Consider the following 22,323-nt stretch of genomic DNA (forward strand, 5'->3'; position numbering starts at 1 on the left):
AACACCGAACGGTTTGTTTGTCAGTGTTTGTATTTATTGATTCATTGATTTTATTTCCCCGCCCACCGTAGCAGGTGAGGGGAATCTGCCTGTAGAGAAACAGGTCGATCTGAGAGCCCATCAGTCTATATAGATAATCTAAGCACAAAGGTCCACTTACTAACATTGGAGCTTTCAACCATATCTCACAGTCTTCATTCAGTGAATAAATAAAGCTTTATTTATTCATTGAATGAAGTCTGTAAGTGGACCTTTGTGTCCATCAAATATTGATTCCGAAGGTCAAGGATGAACATTCATAGTAATACAGACACTATTCAGAACATATAAACTGCTCATAAACTAAAGTATTAAGACGTTGAGCAGATGATGTCACCAGGTGAAGTCAGAGGATCACCAACGTCAGCAGGATTCATCCATTCATCCATCTGAGTGGAGCGATGAGGAGGAGACTGTAACCTTCCTCAAATGAACACATGAAACAAACAGAAATGTCATATTTCCATCATGTTTTCCATTGTTTGAGCTTTGACTGACGCTCTTTTAATGACCTCATTGTGTCTTCTTCTTCTGCAACAGTTTAATGGCACCGACTGAATTAGCGCCACCTGCTGTTTATCTGCTAATATTCACACAACATTCACTAGATTTTATACTGAACATTTTTTTTGGGAAATTCAGTTAAAACATGAGACACATTGTTACTGAAACTTACGACTTGAGTCGCATGTTTGTGTTCAAACTGAATTTTGAACTCTTTAATTCATGTTTTCAGGAACTGAAGAGTGTCGGACTTGATCTTTCCCATGATGCAGCAGACCTGCCCGTCAACAGGCCGAAGAACCGATACACCAACATCCTCCCCTGTGAGTCACTGACAGCAAGGCATTATGGGGGAAAGAGGCACATAAATACAACAACATAAAAAAACAGAACCATGTTTTGTTTTATTTTTTGTAATAAGGAAGGTGAAAATGATCAATCTACTCTGATTATTACAAGAATGAATTTGAGAATTAAATCTGAAGTTGCAAAAAGTCAGATCATGTATTTTTATGTATAACTATACATAAATCTAATGAACATTTGTAAAGAAACACTGTCTCATAATCGCTAACAAACCTCTTGCAAATATTGACTTTCTGATATTTAATGAGCGCTCATGAAACCATCTTGCAACTCTCACTGTTTCCTCACAAGAAGAGTAAATCTGTGTGATAAAACCATGTTGGTATCTTCAGAAAACAAAATGGGAAAAGAAAATTTAAAAGACAAATGAATCATTAATATCGTCATTAAATCATTAATATAAATAAGAAATAATAAGGGTCCTACAACAGATCCTTGTGGTACGCCACAAAATAGTGTAAATAACTAAGTATCCTGTCGATCTTTCATCAAGGTTGGACTCTGAATTATTAAAGTTACAAAAACCAATTAGACGTATCAAATAGTTGCAAGGTTTGTTAGTATTTTGAGACGTAGAGAAAAGTAAACTTGTCAGATGTCTTCAAATATTCACATCACAGAGTTATCAACGAAATATTAGAGCAGCAGCCGCAGATCATGTTGCTCACGTGTTCGGTTTGAAGTTGTGATAAAGCCGTGAGACTCGGAGCAGTTTGGAAATATGAAGAAATGAAACAGTTTGATGATTAACTGAGAAATCTTTAAATCTTCCTGCAGACGACTTCAGTCGAGTGAAACTGATCTCGATGCACAACGACGAAGGTTCAGACTACATCAACGCCAACTACATACCTGTGAGTAACTGCATGTCCGTGTTAGTGTGTTGTTTTTTATTTAATTTATTACCTTTTATTTAAACGGCACGATCTCAACATTGAAATCTGTTTTAAAAGAGTTCTGGTCAAATAGCAGCAAGAATAACAACTTTAACACAAATAAGGAAAGATAATAAGAAAAGTCACACTGACTGAAGGGTTCTAACTAAAAATGATTAAAAATAGCACTAAATGTACATAAAAACCCTAAAAGCTTTTAAAAAATCTAACACTACTTCAAACATGTTATAAGTAGTATAATGATAAGAAATCATACTAAAAATATTGAAAGCTAAAAACAAATTACACTAGAAGAACTTTTATTAAAATAATATTTTAGCATTAACTTAATACACATATACTGAATATTAATTTCAGATATGTTTAAATCTTTTATGGATTATTGGCTCCACACTTTAAATTGTCATCCAAACAGAATTTCTATATTTATTTTAGTTTTTAGTGTTTTTTACTTGAGTGTATTACTCTATAATAGATAATTAACCAGATACCACATTACTTTAATGCACATAAAGCACATTAATATACATTTGTCTGGGTATTGTACTCTGCAGAGTTTTGATAGTTTTGATTTATTGTATAGTTTCTGCTACTCACTAATGTTACAAATTACATTTCCAGACTATGTAGTAAATGGAAACCAGTTTCAGCCACGAGTCCTTTCGTCCTTCTTGAAATGAAAGAATGAAAATCAGGAAGAAAAGTTGGAAGAAACAGTTACAGTGAACTTCCTCAAAATAAACCTGCATTTATTCTCATTTCAGTCAGGAGAGACACAGTGAAAGAAGTAAAGATAATAGTTTATTTTAACAGATGATGTAGTGTAATTAAGTCTTGGTCAGGAAAGACTTTGGCGCTCAGATTCTACAGGGAGAGTTTTTAATCGAGGGGCAAGATAAACCCCCCCGTGGAGTCAAGACTCTGGTGGTGCTGATGACTACTGCTGACACTGATGAAGCTGATGAATCTGCAAAGACTAGGCGGTGATAGGGAGGTGGTGGCACGCACATAACAGCAGCATGAACGCACTAATGGCAGTGAGAGAGAGAAAAGTTTTTATAAAGACAGCAGCAGGATGATAGGCTAACCATAGAAGTGTGTCGCTGTGCTATTGGATAGATGAGAACAGCTGGTGTCTCAAATTAACAACCGCAGATAATGACAGCAATGGAAATTAAAGCTGCAAGCAGCGTTAGTCGGGACCTCGCACTCTGGCCCGTCAGGATCAGATCATTTTGCTTTTTAAAAATGAGGGATATTTCTTACAAGTGTGGTGTGCTTTTATTCTGAAAGTTTGATTGACATGTGTACTGTCAGGAGCAGTTGGAGAGGAGGATTTTAGAGTACGCTTCTGGTGAAATATCCTCATAAATCCCATGACTTTGGCCAAATCTTACATTAAAAATCATATTTTAGTAGGAAATTTCATGGCGAATCCACTGATACAGGTTTGAAAGTGGTCAGACTTATAGTTTAGACGTCAGAAGCCTCTTTTTGACACAAAGTTCATGCCCATAGATTGCCTCCCCATTGGTTTACATTGTAAGGGTGATGTGGCACTGCAACTTTCAGGGCTTATTAAATCCAAACCATTCAAGTTATTACAAAGTTTTTAACAACTTTTTTCAGCACAGTGTCATAAGTCATCTATTAAAGGTTGAAGCTGATACCATTAACGCCCTCAGAGGAGATAGCGTTTGTTCGGGGACCAAAATTGGCGCAAAGTCATACATTCATGGGTAAATTGCGGACTTCCTGTTGGATTTAGGTCAGGGGTGTCAGTGTATGATTTGTAGGTCTTGATGAGACGAATAATTGAGTTTTGGTTCGATCTCTCTACGACATTCCTACAGGCCGTGGCGGCCATTTTAGTTACATAGGTGGCGCTAGAGAGCACATTTTGGCACTTTAGGGGTTAATATTTACATTTTATCAAATTTTTCACCAGAACTGATGTGCGTTCTAAATTTGGTGAGTTTTTGAGCATGTTTAGGGGGTCAAATTTAGGTCTGAAGTGGCGTAATAATAAAGAAAGAAAGAAAGAAAGAAAGAAAGAAAGAAAGAAACAAACAAACAAACACGAAAAACAATAGGGTCCTCGCCCTTAGGCGAGGTGTTACACCTGTGTTGTTGTGTCATTGTCAATAACTCTGATGCTGATTTGATGTCTTCTCTCTCTTCACTCTTTGTGTTGCCATGTGGCGTTCAGGGCTACAAACATCCTAAAGAGTACATCGCCACGCAGGGCCCGCTGCCCGAGACCCGGAACGACTTCTGGAAGATGGTGCTGCAGCAGAAATCTCCCATCGTCGTCATGCTCACGCAGTGCAACGAGCGGCGGAGGGTGAGTTTTTTTTTTATTTCTGTCCTGTCACAGAGGAAACCTCAAAGGGAGTTAACACTTCATTTCCTGCTTTTCTTCAGCGAGTTCTGTTCAGAAACAGATACATGTCACACAATAGTCTTTACATTTATGGAGACAGATTTACAGCTGCATAGTCTGCGTAGGCCTGAAACCCTTTCTATTCAGGAAGGCTTTCTCATCTTAACTCTGTATGTTGTGAGTTCCATGTTATTAATACTGCTGCACTTGGAGTTATGCGGGACAAATTAAATGTGTTATGGAATTTTCCATCTTTAAGGGCTAAGAACTGGGTTATACTGGGTCAAGCCTGGGCCTTGAAGGAGACATTCTCTCCTTTCCTTGAGACTTAGAGTGACTGATGCTTGGGGAAGCAGAATCCTCTCTGATAAAGGGTAAATCGGTGTTGCCATGGTTACCAAGGTCAGAGGGGGCCTTCCTAGACAACACAGATAGGTTGGCTGCGTAGATTCATGGGCATAATCAGACATTCAAACCAGAATGTGCCGACAGTGACCTGAACTAACACCGGTAAAGTCTTCAGTTCATTGTTTACAAACTAACGAACCAATAGACTCATTTTTCATATTGTGGGATGATCTGTGGGGTTAAAGACCAAAAGTCAGACGTTCATTCTCAGAACAGTAAAGAGGCAGCATCTGGTGCAGAACACCTCCATGTTTACTGTTTCTGTTCTCCGCTTGGCCAAGCGTTCAATAAATATTCTCAGCATAAGACATCGAAGGCTTCGCTGATGAGTTGACCACTGACCAGCATTCCTCCATAACAAAATATATTATTATTATATTATATTATATTATAAGAGTCAAATGAGGTTTAAATATCTCCTTCGTCCTCACAGTCAATGAGAAGTAACTAAATATCTTAGTGTAATCAGGAAATGAAGCTGTTTTGTTATTTTTCTTTAACTTATTCTTACTTTTCATTTTATAATATAATATAATATAATATAATATAATAATTCTCCACAAAATAAAAACACAACCTGCTGAAATCTTTGCTCCCGTCGGCTTCTCAACATTGATCATATCATGTCCTTTTTATATATAAGACACAATTCAAATATTGGAAATATTTAAAATAATTGTATGTCTCATTTTAAAACTAAACTTACTCAACCAGACAATCATCTAATCTTCATCTTCAGTCACATACAGGTCCTGACTAATGGAACTAAATTTCTTATTTGGTTCAAATTTCTTCCTCAAAGTCCTTCAGAGCAGATTTAAACAGGCTTTAATCTCAGTTAATCATATTTTAAGTGTGAATGTTTTTTTCTCTTCATATTATTCAGTCACATGTCATCAATAAGCTCATCTGAGCTTTATTTCTCTACCTGCACAACCATGTTTTATTGTTATTTATGTGACTTTATTTGATTTTAACCTGTGAGAATAAAGTCAAACCAGGTTAAAGCTCCACATCAAAATGAGCTCTGGAACAACAAGTGGAAACCAAACAGCATGTTGTGCAGCAGGTTTATTTGTCAATGCAAATACAAACCAAACAAACCAACTGACAATGAACTGATCTACTAACAAGTATTGTGTGTGTGTGTGTGTGTATCTAAGCTGATATATCTGATGAAAACCACATCAGTGAGCCAAACCGCTGCACTGGGTCACATGACAGTTGTGTTTCCTGTGTTTTCAGGTGAAGTGTGATCACTACTGGCCGTTCACAGATGAGCCTGTGATGTACGGAGAGATCAGTGTGGAGATGCTCTCTGAAAGCGAGTCACCAGAATGGACCATCAGGAAGTTCAGACTGGGATATGTGAGTACCAGTTTCTAAAAACCACAAGTGATGCATCCAGCTGTGGATATAATCATGTAAAAACTCAAATAAATAATCACAAAAAACACAAACCTTCTTGAATCAGACCTATAAATTGGCTTTTTTTAATATCTTTGTCGCCCCCTGCAGGCAGATGAGACTCAGGACATCCTCCACCTGAACTACACCTCCTGGCCGGATCACGGCGTCCCCACGGTCAACGCCATCGAGAGCATCCTGCAGTTCGTCCACATCGTCCGTCAGCAGGCCAAAAGGACCAAAGACCCCATCATAGTGCACTGCAGGTGAGGAGGGGTCTCCCGCCCACATCAGCAGGGACTTTTATATTGTTAGATCTTTAATAACAGCAGGGTAAAAATGAGGCGCCAGAAGAAAAGTAATGTTAGCATGTAAACACACTGGCATTAGATTAATACACTGATTTTCATATTTATTAAGTATAAAAGGTTTAAAAAAGCTGAACTAGTTTTATCATGAGATGTTATTATACAAGCTGCTATTATCTCATCTGTATGCGTTAAATGTACCTTTTGATTTCACAAACTTTTCTAAACAAGACAGTAAATCAAGTAAAACAGTCAAATAATTTCATCAGTGCGGGCATGTTAACTGTCCCGAGGCAGCGAGTGAATCAGTGAAGTGTAGAGTTCAGTTTGACTTTATAGCTCCATTTATCTTCTGGTTCAGCAGGAAACTTAATGACCTGCTCAGAGACACTGAGTCTCAGAGCAGGAAGACAGATCACATCCTGAAAGTTAACAGCCATAAAAATACAATTAGACAGATGATGTCATGTGCATTATGTCATCCATTACATTTTATTCCTGTTGTGGCAGACTTCATGAATCCTGAACTGCCGTTATGATGATCCATGTTTTACTGTATGTGTCTGATGATGATGATGATGTGTGTTTACCAGCGCTGGAAGAAGTACTCAGATACTTTACTACAGTAAAAGTACCAATACAGACATGTAAAAGTACTCCATTAGAAGTAAAAGTCCTGCATGAAAAATCCTACTGCAGTAAAAGTACATAAGTATTATGAGCTTGATGTAGTTAAAGTATTGCAGTAAAAGTACATAAGTATTATGAGCTTGATGTAGTTAAAGTATTGCAGTAAAAGTACATAAGTATTATGAGCTTGATGTAGTTAAAGTATTGCAGTAAAAGTACATAAGTATTATGAGCTTGATGTAGTTAAAGTATTGCAGTAAAAGTAGTGGTTTGGTCCCTCTGACTGATATATTATTATATATGACATCATTAGATTATTAATAGTGAAGCATCAGTGTTAGAGCAGCATGTTACTGTTGTAGCTGCTGGAGGTGGAGCTAGTTTACACTACTTTATATACAGTTAGCTAGTTTAGTCCAGTGGTTCCCAACCTAGGGGTCGGGCCCCTCCAAAGGGTCAGCAGATAAATCTGAGGGGTGGTGAGATGATTAATGGGAGAGGAAAGAAGAAAAAACAAAGTTCTGATACACAAATCTGTTTTCAGTTTCTGGACTTTTTCTCTAATCTTTGATTTTTGCTGAAATATTGGATCATTTGAACATTTATTGAAATGAAAGCATGTGAGAAGTTTAGAGGGAAAAATCACTATTTGGTGGAGCTGTTAACAACTCATAGACATGTGAAATGTGACCCCGACTACACACTGCTTTTTGTAAGACGTCAAAAGACAAAAAGGTTGGAAACCACTGGTTTCATCTTTAACAATGTGTTGTATTTTAAAAGCTTGTTATATTATCCATTGTGTCAAATCTTCATCTGAAAAGTAACTAAAGCTGTCAAATAAATGTAGTGGAGTAGAAAGTGCAATATTTCCCTCTGAAATGTAGAAAGTAGCATCACATGGAAATACTCAAGTACAGTACAAGTACCTCAAAACTGTACTTAAATACAGTACTGGAGTAAATGTAGTTAGCTACTTTCCACCTCTGGTGTTTACTGCATGTTTCTGCTCTGTGGTGTTCAGCGCTGGAGTCGGCAGGACGGGGACCTTCATCGCTCTGGACCGTCTGATGCAGCACATCAGAGAACACGAGTTCGCCGACATCCTGGGCATGGTGTCTGAAATGCGTTCACACCGTCTGTCCATGGTCCAGACTGAGGTGAGGAGCCCGCTGATGCTCGCTGTCGCTGTCTGTTTACATCAGAGAAATGAACATATGTAGATGTGAAACGTGAAAAGAGATTCTAAAATGATGCTCTGATTGATAAACAGTGTGTACAACTCACTCAAACATGCAATCCAGAATAAAATATGATGAAGAATAATTCAGTTCTTCAGTCAGTTTACAGACTGTTTTCAGATGATTTCAGGTTTTAATCAGATGTGTTTTGTGTCTGCAGGAGCAGTACGTTTTCATCCATCAGTGTGTCCTGCTGATGTGGCAGAAGAAGAAGCAGCAGTCCATCACTTCGGACGTCATCTACGAGAACGCCAGCAAGACATAATGACGGCAGACTCCTCCAGACGTGAGTCAAACATGAACATTACAGATAGAACAGCATGAAATTTAAACTGTCGACGCAATTTAACTACAATGATCTGAAGTCTTAGTTTGTCCTTGAGCATCAAAATCAATAAGTGTCATCCTCTGGGGATCAGGGAGCATTTTAAAGCAATCTGGCCAATAATTAGAGATATCTTCAGTATCTTCAACAGCACAATCCTCCAAAAAACTCATTTTAAAAATAGAAAACGTCTACAAAATCCTAATCTACCATCTCTAGCAATGTTAAAAAAAAATTTGTCTTAAAAATCCACACCTAAACTAAACATTAGTTCTTTTGCCCACAGCCAAAATTTTAGTATTCTACTTTATTTTATGATTCCATAATTTCTGAATAATTTCCTGGAAAGATCACAAAACTTTACATTTTGGCACATGGAAGCTGATTTGTTGTAGTTTATTGCTATTTTTAATGTGTGTAAATTTTAATCAAGTATGTCGAGTTGTTTCCGTTCTGGTTGAAGACGACAACGCAACCATCAATCTATAAACCACAGTTACGTCACCTGGTTGCTCCATGACTATCTATGACTATGACTATGACTATTTTTTTTTTTTTTTTTAGCTTTAAAGCAGCTTTGAATATTATCTTAAACTTTAATCATAAATACATTTTTGATCGCACAATCCTCCAAAAAAGTTGTTGTAGTGATGTGAAAATGCCAAGAAATCTTTACAAGTGTGTAATTTCAGAATAATTTTGTATGAAGTTTATGGGAAAGAACGGAAAGAAGGTTGTATATTTCAGTATGAATTATAGAGAAAAATATAAGGAACAGCTACATTTAAGCCCTAGTAAAATATGAATTCTTAATACATGTTGAATTGTATTCTGCTTGTAGACGGATTTCAGACTAAAAGGTTAAACTCAGAATTACCTGGAATGATTGAATTGGAAATGTATCAATTAAACAGTTTTTCTTTTTTCCAAAATAATTAGTGTGAAATGACATAATTCTTTCCAGGAAATATTTTGTAAATTATTCTGAATTTACCAACAGAAAAAAACAATGTGTCTCTGGAAAGCAAAGTACCTTTTAATTCCGGCATCCTCTGAAGTCTCGCCACCAAAACTCACCACGGGACGCCTCCTTTGTTCTGATTGGCTGAAAGGCTGGTGACAAATTTAACTCTATGAACCTGCAGAGAAATAAACAAACACAACCTCTAGCTGTAAAGATCCTGATGTAACTAAATTAAATGGAAATGCTTCATTTTACAGGTCTTTTAATTTTATAACAAATTCCTGGAAACTTTTAAATGTAATTTGCAGGTATTTAACGGTACATTTGTGGGACATTTTACTGTGCAATTTGGTACAAATTATTAAAAAATAAATAAATTAAAGTTGGTTTAGTTAAGTACAAACTCCTTGTATTTGGGTTCCAAGTTAATCTGCAAAGATTCTTGATAAATGAGTGAAAATACTCAGTTTGCACCAGTATTTATATACCAAATTCTTACTTAAAAACTCTTTCCCTAAGACTACCAAATTACATAAGAATTAGCAGTTACACAGCAGCTACTTTAATGAATTGTTATATATGAAACTACAACTCAACCAAAGTAACCTTTTTTCCCCCATTTTATAATTTGTTCTAAATTGCACTCTTTCTGTAAAATGTCCTCAAAATTAACCATTAAATACCTGCAATCTCCTCATAAAATTTCCAGGAAATTCAAAGAAAATTAAATCCCTTTTCCTCATCTTGCAGGCTGTGAACACACCCAACCTCCTGTGCTTCAGGCATCCATTCTCTGCAGAAGAAGATCCGCTTCATCATCAGTATCAAAAAAAAACAGCAGAACATCTCGACAACACAAGAGACAAAAAAAAAAATAATAATAGTGAAATCCAGTTTTTTGTTTGAATTGGTGTAAGCATGGGATGGAGTTTTGCCTTAAGGAGCCTTCACTGACTGACCAACATGTTCAACCACAATCCTGCCCTCTGAACTGGACTGACTCACGTCAACGTGGAGTCGGAGGAGTCGGAGCATTAACAAGCTCCGTCCAGTGATTGGATGTCTACACTGTGTCCGTCCACGTTCAGACAACGTGAGGCGACGAGTCAGTGGAACCGAGTCAGCAGTTTTTCCATTTTATTTATGTTTTTTAATCTCAGGAGTAGCTGAAAAACCAGCAAGCACACTGGCCTCTTCCTCCGCTTTGAAAGTCATTTAGCATTTGTTAGTTTTAGTTTTAGTTAATTACGTGCAGCTTTCCTGGCTTCTTGCTAAGTGAGGACGGACAACGTTACACACTGCCACCTGACACGGGACAATAACATGTTAACTATTACAGCCACCACCTGCGCTAACATGCTGATTAACTGCCAGGACTGCTGCACAGGTCATATTCACTGAAGGAACCCAGCAAGCATTGGACGAAGGATAAAGTTCTGGATCCAAAATGAGCACAAAATTTTACATTTTGGCAAGTTGAAGCTGATTTTTAAACGATTAGTGAAGTGTTTGCTTTTAAAAACAGCAACTAAGAAGCATTATTGTGCGTGGAGATGCTCACCGTTCGTAAATTTTTATCAGTCGTTGAATTGTTCATTTGCCGAAGTATCTCCACATTTATTCTTCTGTTTTAATGTACAGAAAGCTATAAAGCAGCTTCAGAAAGTGTTTGATCGGTAATATATTGCAGTCCTGATTTTACTAAATGCTGCTCGATACAGGCAGCGTCTAAATTTTTTATTCTGTCCGTCGAATCAACTGTTAAACGTCTGAATGTTTGCTGGGTCTGCACAAAAACTAAAGGGCACAAAAACAGTGGAAGGGAAAGAACGTCTTAACGTGGAAACATGTCGGCCTCATGCTGCCATCCCGTCGCTGTACGGCGTGTTAGAGGCCAGTTTAGATGCTAGAGACTGTGGTTGTAGAGAGGTAGTTTGTATTTGCACTGAGGCCTCAGAGCTGCCTGACCTGCTGACAGAAGAAGGGAAGAGTTTCTGCTGCTGCTTTTGACTGTGGAGGACTGCTGTACAGCCATGTTGCTCGATATTTGTCCTGTGAGCTGTGGGCTCTCTCTAACGAAGGATGTGTCTCAGTCTGAAGATGAACTTCAGACAACCGTAGAGGTTTTTACCCTCTGAGTTTTGTGATCACATTGGCGGCAACAATCCTCCAGCAGAGAAAAGGATCATATCTGACAGTATCTGAAGACAGTTGAACTGCCAAAACCACTGAGATATTATATCAAGACCTGATATCAAGTTTCCCTTTATGTTGCTCATGTTGGGAAATGACAGAAACATATCTGCTCAGCATATCTTCGGGGCTGGCTCGAGCCTTTTAGGGGCCCCGAGCACAACTTGAATTTCATTTTCCTACAGTCAAGGACAATAAAACTACAAATATGACCTCAAAGCTTAACCTGGTTTAATGGGTCATTTCATAAAATAAACAATAACATTTTGTCTTAAGATACATTCACTGCATTTGTTACAGAGCTCCCAAATCTTATTATGGCCAAAATTTTGTACAACACATCTTAAATTTATGTTGTGCTCCCTATGATTGTTGTATTCAAAACTGTTATTATCCCAAAATGTGGTATAGTGCCTCAAGAAGTTGTTATGAATCCAAATTTACACTCCTGAAATTTTGTTGTAATCCAAATTTTTCTAAAACGATTGTAAAATTTGGTATGATCACAAAATTTTGTGTAACACTCAATAAATTCATTCAAAAGTCCTATAGCGCTTCAAACGCTAAAATTTGGCACACTCTTTTTACAGATTTTTTTGTTTTTACAGATAAAATCTGTAATAGTCCATCAAAAGTTATGGCGTAAATGTTGTAATTTCCAAATTTGGAGTACCCCCCCAAAAAAGAAATTTGATACCCCAAAAATTTTGTATATCACCAAAAAAAATTTTTTTTAGTATCTTTTGCTCATACAAGGATTTTAATGGCAGAATTTAGTATAGTGCCCTAAAATATTATACAGCACTAATTACAAACCGTTCATATCTCTCTCTTCTATTTATGTCACAAGTGAAATTAGTAATTCTTGTATTAATCCCCCCAAATTTTGCGTTATTCCACTTATATTTGTTGGGAGGACATTTTGGAATTTGGAAAAGCTTTTGGGCATTGTAAGAAATTCAATGAATGTAGCATTAAATACTCACAATTGTGACAAAATTTCTGTTGTTCTGGGGCCCCCTGGTGGCTCTCTGATCATGGCTCGGGCCGACCGCATATCTGTCTTGAACACTCAACTTATGTACAGAAAATTGTTGTGAAGCCATTTTCTGAAGCATCGGTGTCTGTCTGCTAGTTATCAGATCAACTTAGTTACGATCATTTTGTTGTCATTTACCATCTTTCTACTGAACATATTGACTTGAAGGGCAAAAGAAAAATCCAGATTTCCCACTTCCTTGATGACTGTAGAGAATGTCTACTGAACAGATTAGAGTGGTCGACCTCATTCAACCCAAAGTTTTACACTCTATTCAGGATGTACAGGGTGTCGTCAAAATGAACGCAGCACAAGGTTTGGCTAAGAGTTCAAAATGAATGGCTTTTCTTTTTGTTAAAGGTTTTTGTTATTGTTAATGGTCCAATAAAATAAAAATTCTTAAAATTTACTGCCAAAAAAGTTTTCTGTACAAAGTTTTTTGTTGCACATTTATCCTCAGCAAATAAACCTGACTTTGCAGAGTGTAAATACTACAAAAAAATTATCAGCATTTACTGTTGTCTTATGAACTGCCTTACAATAACTTTGCCAAGATAAAACACAGTATAACATTTTTAAAATTAAGATGTAAATTGGTCATTTTCTGATCTAAAAAGTAACCAAATAATATGGATTAATCAGTATTATAACTGAAACCAAATGCAAGAGACAATACTGATGTTATTTTGCTCATGCACAATTAGTTCTACTGGAAAAAAAGGTATAACCCCCAATTACAAAAAATTAACTAAAAGAAAAGCAGATACTGACTGTTTGCATTATTTTGACCACACCTTGTGTCCAATTTATTATAATCAATGAATGTGCATAAAAAGGCCTTTAGACACTTCAGTGTTGACTTTTTTTTTCCATTGTGGCCTTGTGGTTCAAACTGATTCCCTGAAATGCTAACAGTTAAAAACAATTTTCAATGTCAAAATTGGATAGTGTCCCCAAACTTTGTAAAATTTTGTAGAATATTTGTTTTAATGTTAAAAAAAAAAAAAAAAAAAAAAAATAGGTGTTTCCAAAATGTATTACCCCCAAATTTTGTATAGACCTAAATTTTTTCTAATATTATAAAAGAAATTGGTATAGCTCCCTAAATGCTAAAATGTGATTAAAGGAAAAGCCTATACTGACTGTTGTTTGCATTATTTTGACCACACCTTGCATCCAATTTGTAAAAAATTTGAAGAAATCAATGAATGTGTGTAAAAAGGCCGCTAGACTCGTCAGTGTTGACTTGTAAAATGATTCGTCATTGTGGCCTTGTGGTTCAAACTGATTCAACACCTGAAGTCTTTACCTGTTTGCTGTCTCAGATCCGCAGAGGTTCGGCACTTTGGTTCGGTCGCCACTCGATCTGAAATAAGTTACATTTCACTATTAGATATCAAATGTACTGTACATACTACTACTGCTTAACTATTCTGTTTCTACTTGTCATTACGAAGTAATTCTTGTGAGATGACTTTGTTGCTTTAGAGGTTTGTTTTTTAAAAGTTGTTGTATATGTGAATCATTACCTGAGCCAGAAGCTAAGTTCTCTCATCACTACGACGGTTCGTTTTTTTGGGGCTTCGGAGTCGCCGTGGAAAGCTGGATGTTTGGAAACTCAGCTGTTTCAAAAGAGTCATGTGGACACGGAGAACTCGTCTGTGGCCAGTCAAACGCACTTTGGTACGACTGTCAAAAAAAAAATAAAATAAAAAAATAAAAACTGACAGACAACCTGCAGACAATTTTCAAAAGCTCAGCACTGTACACTCTTCTACAATTCTTTCTCTTGCTTAGTGTGTGTCCAGTCAAACTTGTACGTCATTGGTGCCATTCTTGTGCATTGTGTCACTTAAAATTTGAGGGATGATCTCAACCCGGATCATTGTCACAGAGTTTTAATGTGTGTGTGCGTGTTGGAACAAAATAAAATGTTGCAGTTACATTTGTTGTGATTCAGTTTCTATGTACAAACTTCATAAGTGTAGTGACGAGGGCTGGGTGTTATTCAAAGTTTTTTGTTAGGAGTGCTGATTCAGCAAGTTTCAGTACCAATACCAAAAACACATTTTTTGATATTTACTTCACGGCTGAAATTAAAAATTGTAAATTATTTTCTATAAATTAAACTCAAGGCCTGTATTGGTGGTCTACATAGTTTTAAACACCATACACATACTTACAAATATATATATATTGTTTCTACATGAAAAGAATCACAATAAAATAATGCAAGTTTGTGTTGTTTCAGTTCTCAAGGTTTAAAAACAGCCAGTCAGAAAAAAATCAACCTCTATGTGAACTTCACTCTTTTATTATAAAATTTTTTTAGCCTACGTTAAGATATTGCATTAGTGGGTAACGTAACATTACGCAATCATATTTATGTGTAGTCAATTATAATTGACATTCAAATTTTTTTTCTTAAAATGTATTTGTTACACTCCCCACATTTGTAATGATTACAAATTTGGCATAGCATCCTCTACATTTATATTACAATCAAAACATTGGGGATTACTATACTAATTATATATATTTCACCTTAATGATTTTGTATTAATTCCCAAATTTGGTATAGTCTCCCCAAAAGTTATGTTATAAAGCCAAAACTTGGCTCTGTACTATTACATATTTTGTCAGCTTCAGACTAAACTTGCCTTGTTTTCTATGAAGAATTATAGAAAATGTGACCAATTTAGCTCATGTTTATTAAAATATTACTTTAGTTGTATACTTGACATCATTCAGTAATATTTAAATATAATCATGAAATTCAAATTTGGTAAAGTAGTAAAATATCACTGCCTACATTTATGTTACAATCAAGACATTTGGGATAACGTCAAAAATATTAAATGTTAGTATTACACTCCTGTCTCTTGCATTAATCTCAACATTTGGTCCGCTCCTGACATCTGCTAGAATACAAAATGTGTCTGTTTAATATCAAAATGTTTTGTTTTGCACTGCTGTTGTATTTACTGATAACATTTATATAATTGGTTATAATATTAATTTCAATCTGCTGATAAACCACATCAGTTATCAGATGTCTGACTGATAATTCCTGATGACGGAGACTGCCCATTGGTCTGAAGGCCCAAAATCTCAATAGTTCTAAAAATGTCCCATTGGACTGAAAGCCCAATAGTCTGACGGCCCGTTATCCCGAAAACATAAGCCCATTGCTCCCACAAGGGTTAGGGTTAGCAAGCATACTGTAAACAGTATCTTCGTGTTTGCAGGTCAAAATAAACTAAAAACTCCAGGGAGAATGTGTATTTTCGGAGCAGAGGGCTTTTCTTTTCAGGGTAACATGCCATCAGACTAACGGGCCTTCGGTCCAATGGAAGTTTAGCAAACTATCGGGATTTCGGAATAATGGGGCCGTCAGACCAATGGCATGGCACCCTAATGTCACAGTTGACAGCTTAGCACTCTAGCTGTTTAAGCTAACGTTACATTAGCTTCACAAACTAGAGGAACAAATTGCTTCAGAGCTCTGAATCGTGGAGGTCCGTATTGAAAGACTTTACAGTGAAATGTTTAAAACAGTGATATGACGAGATTAAAAGTTTGAAGACAGCTTGTTCACCAGCTATCTGTCGTTTACTCTTGTCAACCGCTGAGTATCCAGCTAGCTAAGATAATTTACACGAGATTCTTTATGTAAAAAGTACACAGCCCACTGTCTATTTTTCAAACAACACAGTTAAACAGAGCGGAGTTCCTTCTTCAACGAAACAATTTTTGGACAATCAGACAGACAGAGGACATAAGTGACATTAAGTGAACATCTGAAAGTTTCTTTGTTGTTTAAATTTACAGTAAGAGCTGATCGATTTTAAAAGGTGACAGATAAACAGTTGCTAACTAGAAATATCATGTTCTGACACTTAACCGTATTTTATAAATAAAATAGTGGCTTTTGCAATTTGGTAATGTAAACCTTCCATCCTTCCCATCATTGGACAAAAGCAGCCAAATTTATTAAATGTAAAATATTTAAACACAAGCAGCCGTACAAGAACTGTCTGAGTAAAATAAAGTCTAAAAATGGACAAATGATTTTGGTAAGAATTATCTGATCAAAGAATAAGTAGACAAATCCTACTAAAAACTGGGTTTGTCCTGGTTTCCATTGGCTTTTCTTCAGCATAGTCCAGCAGACATCAGGGTCGGGGAGTATAAACACGATGATGACATTTTTGTAAATGTTTTATTGCAGAATGAGCAGATTTATATGGAAAAGGCACAATGAAAACTATACACGTACAAATGCATTTTTGTAGTGAATTCTCGCTAACATTTCTTTCTGATTGGCTTCTAGAACTGTTTGAGTACGAGGACAGTTCACTAAATAAAGCAACTTTACTCTGTTCTCATTAACAGCAATTATCCACAAACTGTAAAACTACCCAGCTTTAATCGTTAATGTTATTACAGTGTTGTGCTACAGTTTCAGACATTTTATTTGTTTTTTCCACTTTTCACATCCTTTATAGTCAACCAGGAAATGTCCCCAGAAACTTAAGTGCATAAGTGTAAAACAAAGTCAATACAATCAATGCGACAGTGAGTAAAGAGTGTACTGGCTGATTTTTTTATATGCAAGCATATACAGTACATATTTAATATATATATATATACACATTTTCTCCAGCTACAGTGGATGATCTGGTGCTTTAATCAAAAACAGTCATTGTGTTATTAAGTTTGTGTTTGTAGATTTAATCTTTTTTTGCTCGCTGATGGTTTTCCAACATTCAACCAACTTCTTAACAGCTTTTGGTCACTGTTTACAAGACAACATATACAGATTACGAGTTTACTGTAAATTCTCAAATAACATCCAAGTCTGAGCAAGTTCGTGGCCAGCACGAACAAATGAAATCCAGGTAAAAAAAAAGAAACAAAAATAACTGAATATTGAGAGAATTACCTGTACTATGATGTCTCATATGGTAAATTAAGTGTTGAGCAATGTGCATTTCCAACAACAGAGTCAAGTCAAACTCACCACTTTCTCTTCTGTCTTTGATACAGTTTTCATTTGCTATTTTTTTTCAATTCTTTGATTTTTTTTTTTGATTGTCCTCAACAAAACTCAAAAACTTCCTGTTAATTTTTATACTAAAAGTTCACCTTGAAAGGTTGGGATTATGCTCATTGAGCAGCATTGATGGAAACATCAGAAATAGTTCAAGTTCATTGACAGAATTTAACATTGATAACAAAAACAGCAAAGTAGAAGTGATTGGAAATAAGGAGCGATTCAAAGCGCAAGTGCATTTGTGCTACACTTGGATGGAAACTTGGCGAGCGTTGAACAGCAGTGAGTATGACATGGCTGTTGTAGAAATGAACATTATACAACATTATACTGAATTTATCAAGACAGCAGGTAAACATGGAGGAAGTGATGAGCTTGCATTAACTGGCAAACTGGAAATAAAATAATAAAGGTTTTGTTCTCTCGGTCATTGGGGCAACTATTTGAGAATTTACAGGATATTGAGAAGCAGAACTCCAACTACACAACTGTTCAGTGTTTTGTCCCATTAGTCAACTTACTGAAGTGATGGCAGCCCCAATGTGTTAGATTAGCATCATATTATTGTGTCCAGCACTCCACGGCTAAAATAAGTAGAGTGACAGAAGCTCTGCTAACTGTCAGAAATGCTATAACAGCTTTTTTTTCTTCAACATAACTGAAAAAGAGAAAAGAAGTGTTTGACACTTTGTCTACTACAGAGCCAGAGATGCTGCAGCATTTAGTCATGATGAGCGGGATGAATCACTGAGCCGAAACGTTTCTCTTGCTAGCGTTAAGCTAGATCACACCAGCATTTAATTTAGTTAATTCCTTCAGAACCACAGCGAACAGAGGATTATCTTGCTGGGATTGAAAGTAAATTTGCGGAAATTTTTACATCAACTTAAACTCCATTTTGGTGATTTTTGACCTGTGGATTTGCGTAACTGACCAATAGCAAGTCATCCTGACAGAGCTGACTTTTGAGGGACGGAGAGCGGGAGAGTCCAAAAATGGAGGAAGCTATCATAGCTTATTAGCTGTGTTGCTAACATCCAGATTTATTTAACTGAGTATGGTACTCTGTAGTACAATGAACTGTCCTGTTAGCAACTAAGCTATGCTAACGGGCTTGCTAACTCACCGTTAGTTAACGGCACAGTACAGAGAAAATAGTAAGAAGCAGGGAGAACCGTTGTGACAATTAGTGGTTAGCTTGCCAGCTAGCTACAGCAGTTCACCAACTAGTCATATGACTAGTCACTACGTCACCAAGCTTCTAGAAGAGTTTTTGATTGATTTCCAAAGCAACTTTAAAAAGGAAATAATCCATAAACACTTCCCGTTCTCTCTGCAGAAAGCAGTTTAAATAGTAGCTTACTTACATTTTTTTTTTTAACGTGCATTAATTTGGTATTTTGTCCACAAAACTGCCAAACTGTTACATATTATTTAAGATCAGTAACCATTCAGTCTCAGAGCTTTTACAAGTCGTCATTAACTGACTTTAATAACATATAAATATCAGTCAGTCTGTAACTTAACATGATTAATAACAAACCGTCACTTTAATCTACCCGGTGACATATGATGACGTAAGATGACTAATGAAACTGTTTCTACCTGTTGCTGTCGGCGGAGCCTGAAGTAATCACATCCATGAAGTTCAAAGTGGGAGCTTCGCTGAGTCAGCAGACTACATTCATTTCAGAGTTTGGACGACCTTTGACCTCTTCAAGAAAGAGTCAGCAGAAACAGATTTGTAGCATCTGTACAGAGAATTAATTAAACAACCTACAGTCATTAAAAATACTAAACTGTGATTCTGAATCATTCTACAGGTTTGATTCTTCGATCGCCTTCGGCTGAGAAACATTAACATTTTTATTATTGTGCAAAAATGCTGATCACCAAATCTAATATCATCTGGAAATCTGTTTCTTAATGATTGCGTCACTAACTCTAAATCACAGGATGCTCATAAATTAGACATTATAATAAAGTTCTTGTGCATTTCAAGGACAGAATTTTCACTTATTTGCTTTTTCAGCTGATCTGTTCTATCATCAATTTATTGAAGTTATTTAAACTTTTGGAATAACCATAAAATAAAAAGAGTATATATATACTGTGAATATCATAATTCTCTTGGCCCAAATAATCTGCAATGTACAGTTATATTTACCAGTCTATGATCTAGAACAAGTATGTTCAGGCCAACATTTACTACGTTTTAAATTTCTTTTATTTTCTGAATATATCAACCCATCAGTCATATCAACTACTAGCCCCAGTTTGTGCCTCTCAAATATTCTCATTACATTCAAGTCACAGAGTTTCAGTTTTTCTGAACAACACTGTAGTTTTGCAGTTGACCTTCAGTAAAACTTATAGTATCTAAATATTCCCTGGTTGGATATAAATACTATCTTGCACGTACAAAATATGACCTTGTTGCAACAACATACACATAATATGAGCATTATATATTACTGTTATAGACAGCATCTAGTGTGAAGATACCATTTATAATAAGTTGTGCTTACAAAAACATCTTGTTCCCACAAGACCATTTGTATAAACAAGTTAATATCTTCTACATACAGGAAATATCTTTGAGGACTCTGTATTTTTATAACAATCTGGATTTAAAAACATTTGATCTGCTGTACGACTAAAGTGACATTTGTACACCGTGAAAACATTTATCTTGTAGTTTCATCATCAGGTATCATCTATACATATACATTCTTCTTTTTTATATATATATTTTCATATAGCAGCTGAGAATAGTTGCTACATTAGTAAGTTTTTTTTTTATCCCTTTATCTTGAGATCAAGAGTTAAGTGTGTTTTCTCAGGATAATTACATTAATACAGATAAAATTAAAGTTTGTTTTATGTTGTACAAATCGAGCAGAGAGATGTGTAACCAGGTGGTCCAGAGTCTCTGAGGATTTTCTAAAATACCTTCAAAACTGCAGCAAGTGTAACAACTTTCAAAGTTTTTTGGAGATCATTTATTTTTCAGGAAACAGATGCTGAACGCTGTGACTCAAATGTAATAAAACAAATGTGAAGCACAAACTGAGAATAAAAACATACCAGCCGCTCTACAATTAATACTGAGAGGGTTTCGCTTTGGAAAATGAGCCACTGAGCAGCCTTTCTTCACTTCTTTTTTTTTACAAAACACCAACAAAACTTTTCAACATCTGTTGAAGAGAAAACATCATCCAGAATCCCAAAAAGTGTTCACATGAGCTTCAGGCAAACATGGCAGAATATTCTGTGTGTTCCCGACATACTGGACGGTCCAAAGGTTGTTTTATTCTATGGAGACGAGCTGAGGAGTTCCTGCCGGCGCCGCATGATCTCCACAAACTCTGCATGGTCAGCCGCCGCCTGAGGATCAAGAGTATGAGAAAACAGCAGGCTGCAGTTTGAAAAGAAATTAAAAAATGAAGTAAAGGAGGAAGGGGAGGGGAGGAGGGAAGCCATGTGGATGCTCAGTGGGTGCTGCCTTCGTCAAAAGACTCCACCCCTGAATCACAGGTGCTGGCTGCCAGTTTCTCCTGCCGCCTCCTCATGATCTCCTGGAGCTCAGAGCCTGAACTCTTCTGGAGACACAGAGAGGGAAGACAGGAGGAGATGGAGAGAGAGGATCCAGAGAGCAAAAGGGAGGAAAGCAGAGCAGAGAAGCAGAGACAAACAGCTGGTTAGACGACATGAACTCAAAACACAAAATGGAAAAAAAAATCTTCATCTCTTGAGTCTCGCTGCTTTTAAGCGACTGAGCGTCTCTGCCAGCAAACTAGCGAGCGTCCTGCTGTCCTGCACTGCTGGAAGGCAGAAGATTTTTCAAAACTGATGAGAAAATCTTCTGGTTGTTCAGACACTGGCTGTGGTTACATGAGTCTATATCTAAAAAAAAAAATATCTCCCATCTTTGCATGAACATAACGAGCTCCCTCTGCCGAAACCAGGACTTCTAGGTTCTGTTCAAAAAGTAAAATCTCATTCATGATCACATTTGAAATAAAAATCACTCAACAGTGTCGTCTGTACTTTTTATGTTTAAAGGATCATTCTGGTGATTTTCTATATTTTTCGTCTTGTCAATAAATCTCATGTGTATCCAAACCCCTGATTTATACCTGATAGTCTCCGTTATTAGTCTTTGGAGCCGTTTCTAAACAAACTAACGTGACCAAACTCTTCAGTAAACACCAGCAGCACGTGTGCAAAGAGAACAAATACTTAGAAAATAAAAAAATGTTATTATTAGAATTAGATTTTAAAAGCTTCATGTAAAAACAGCCAGTGGTCTCACGAAGCGTTTGGCGTCTGCTGCTGCGAGCTGTAAAGAGCGTGAGGGTGAACGTTTCTACAGTCAGCTGGTTGAGTCAAGGTGCATGCTGGGTAAAAAACAAACTGTTTCCTCTCAGGCTTTCTAAACTGGTCACACAAAGATCTGTTAGACTGGTATACTGAGATATAAACCAGTCTCATTCAACTGGTCTGTAGTCTGATATAAAGTCAGATCATTTAAAAAAAAATTGTTGAAAGCAGAAATATATGG

At 36.5% G+C, this 22,323-nt stretch overlaps 2 protein-coding genes across 11 annotated transcripts in view; one reads left to right on the forward strand and one right to left on the reverse strand.

Moving 5' to 3' along the window:
• Positions 1 to 14,648, forward strand: part of ptpro (protein tyrosine phosphatase receptor type O) — a 70,942-nt gene extending 56,294 nt beyond the window's left edge. For all 5 annotated transcript variants that reach the window (XM_044343093.1, XM_044343095.1, XM_044343096.1 and 2 more), the window contains 8 exons: positions 776 to 866; positions 1,687 to 1,763; positions 4,015 to 4,149; positions 5,842 to 5,964; positions 6,115 to 6,269; positions 7,966 to 8,101; positions 8,343 to 8,468; positions 10,222 to 14,648. In XM_044343093.1, the coding sequence (XP_044199028.1) occupies positions 776 to 866; positions 1,687 to 1,763; positions 4,015 to 4,149; positions 5,842 to 5,964; positions 6,115 to 6,269; positions 7,966 to 8,101; positions 8,343 to 8,447 (822 nt within the window). In that variant the 3' untranslated portion in view covers positions 8,448 to 8,468; positions 10,222 to 14,648. The remainder of the gene's footprint in view (positions 1 to 775; positions 867 to 1,686; positions 1,764 to 4,014; positions 4,150 to 5,841; positions 5,965 to 6,114; positions 6,270 to 7,965; positions 8,102 to 8,342; positions 8,469 to 10,221) is intronic.
• A 2,258-nt stretch (positions 14,649 to 16,906) lies between these two features.
• Positions 16,907 to 22,323, reverse strand: part of eps8a (epidermal growth factor receptor pathway substrate 8a) — a 44,942-nt gene continuing 39,525 nt past the window's right edge. For all 6 annotated transcript variants that reach the window (XM_044343122.1, XM_044343121.1, XM_044343120.1 and 3 more), the window contains one exon: positions 16,907 to 21,361. In XM_044343122.1, the coding sequence (XP_044199057.1) occupies positions 21,251 to 21,361 (111 nt within the window). In that variant the 3' untranslated portion in view covers positions 16,907 to 21,250. The remainder of the gene's footprint in view (positions 21,362 to 22,323) is intronic.

The sequence above is a fragment of the Thunnus albacares genome, chromosome 23 (assembly GCF_914725855.1).
Source record: "Thunnus albacares chromosome 23, fThuAlb1.1, whole genome shotgun sequence".
In the NCBI taxonomy this organism is placed as follows: domain Eukaryota; kingdom Metazoa; phylum Chordata; class Actinopteri; order Scombriformes; family Scombridae; genus Thunnus; species Thunnus albacares.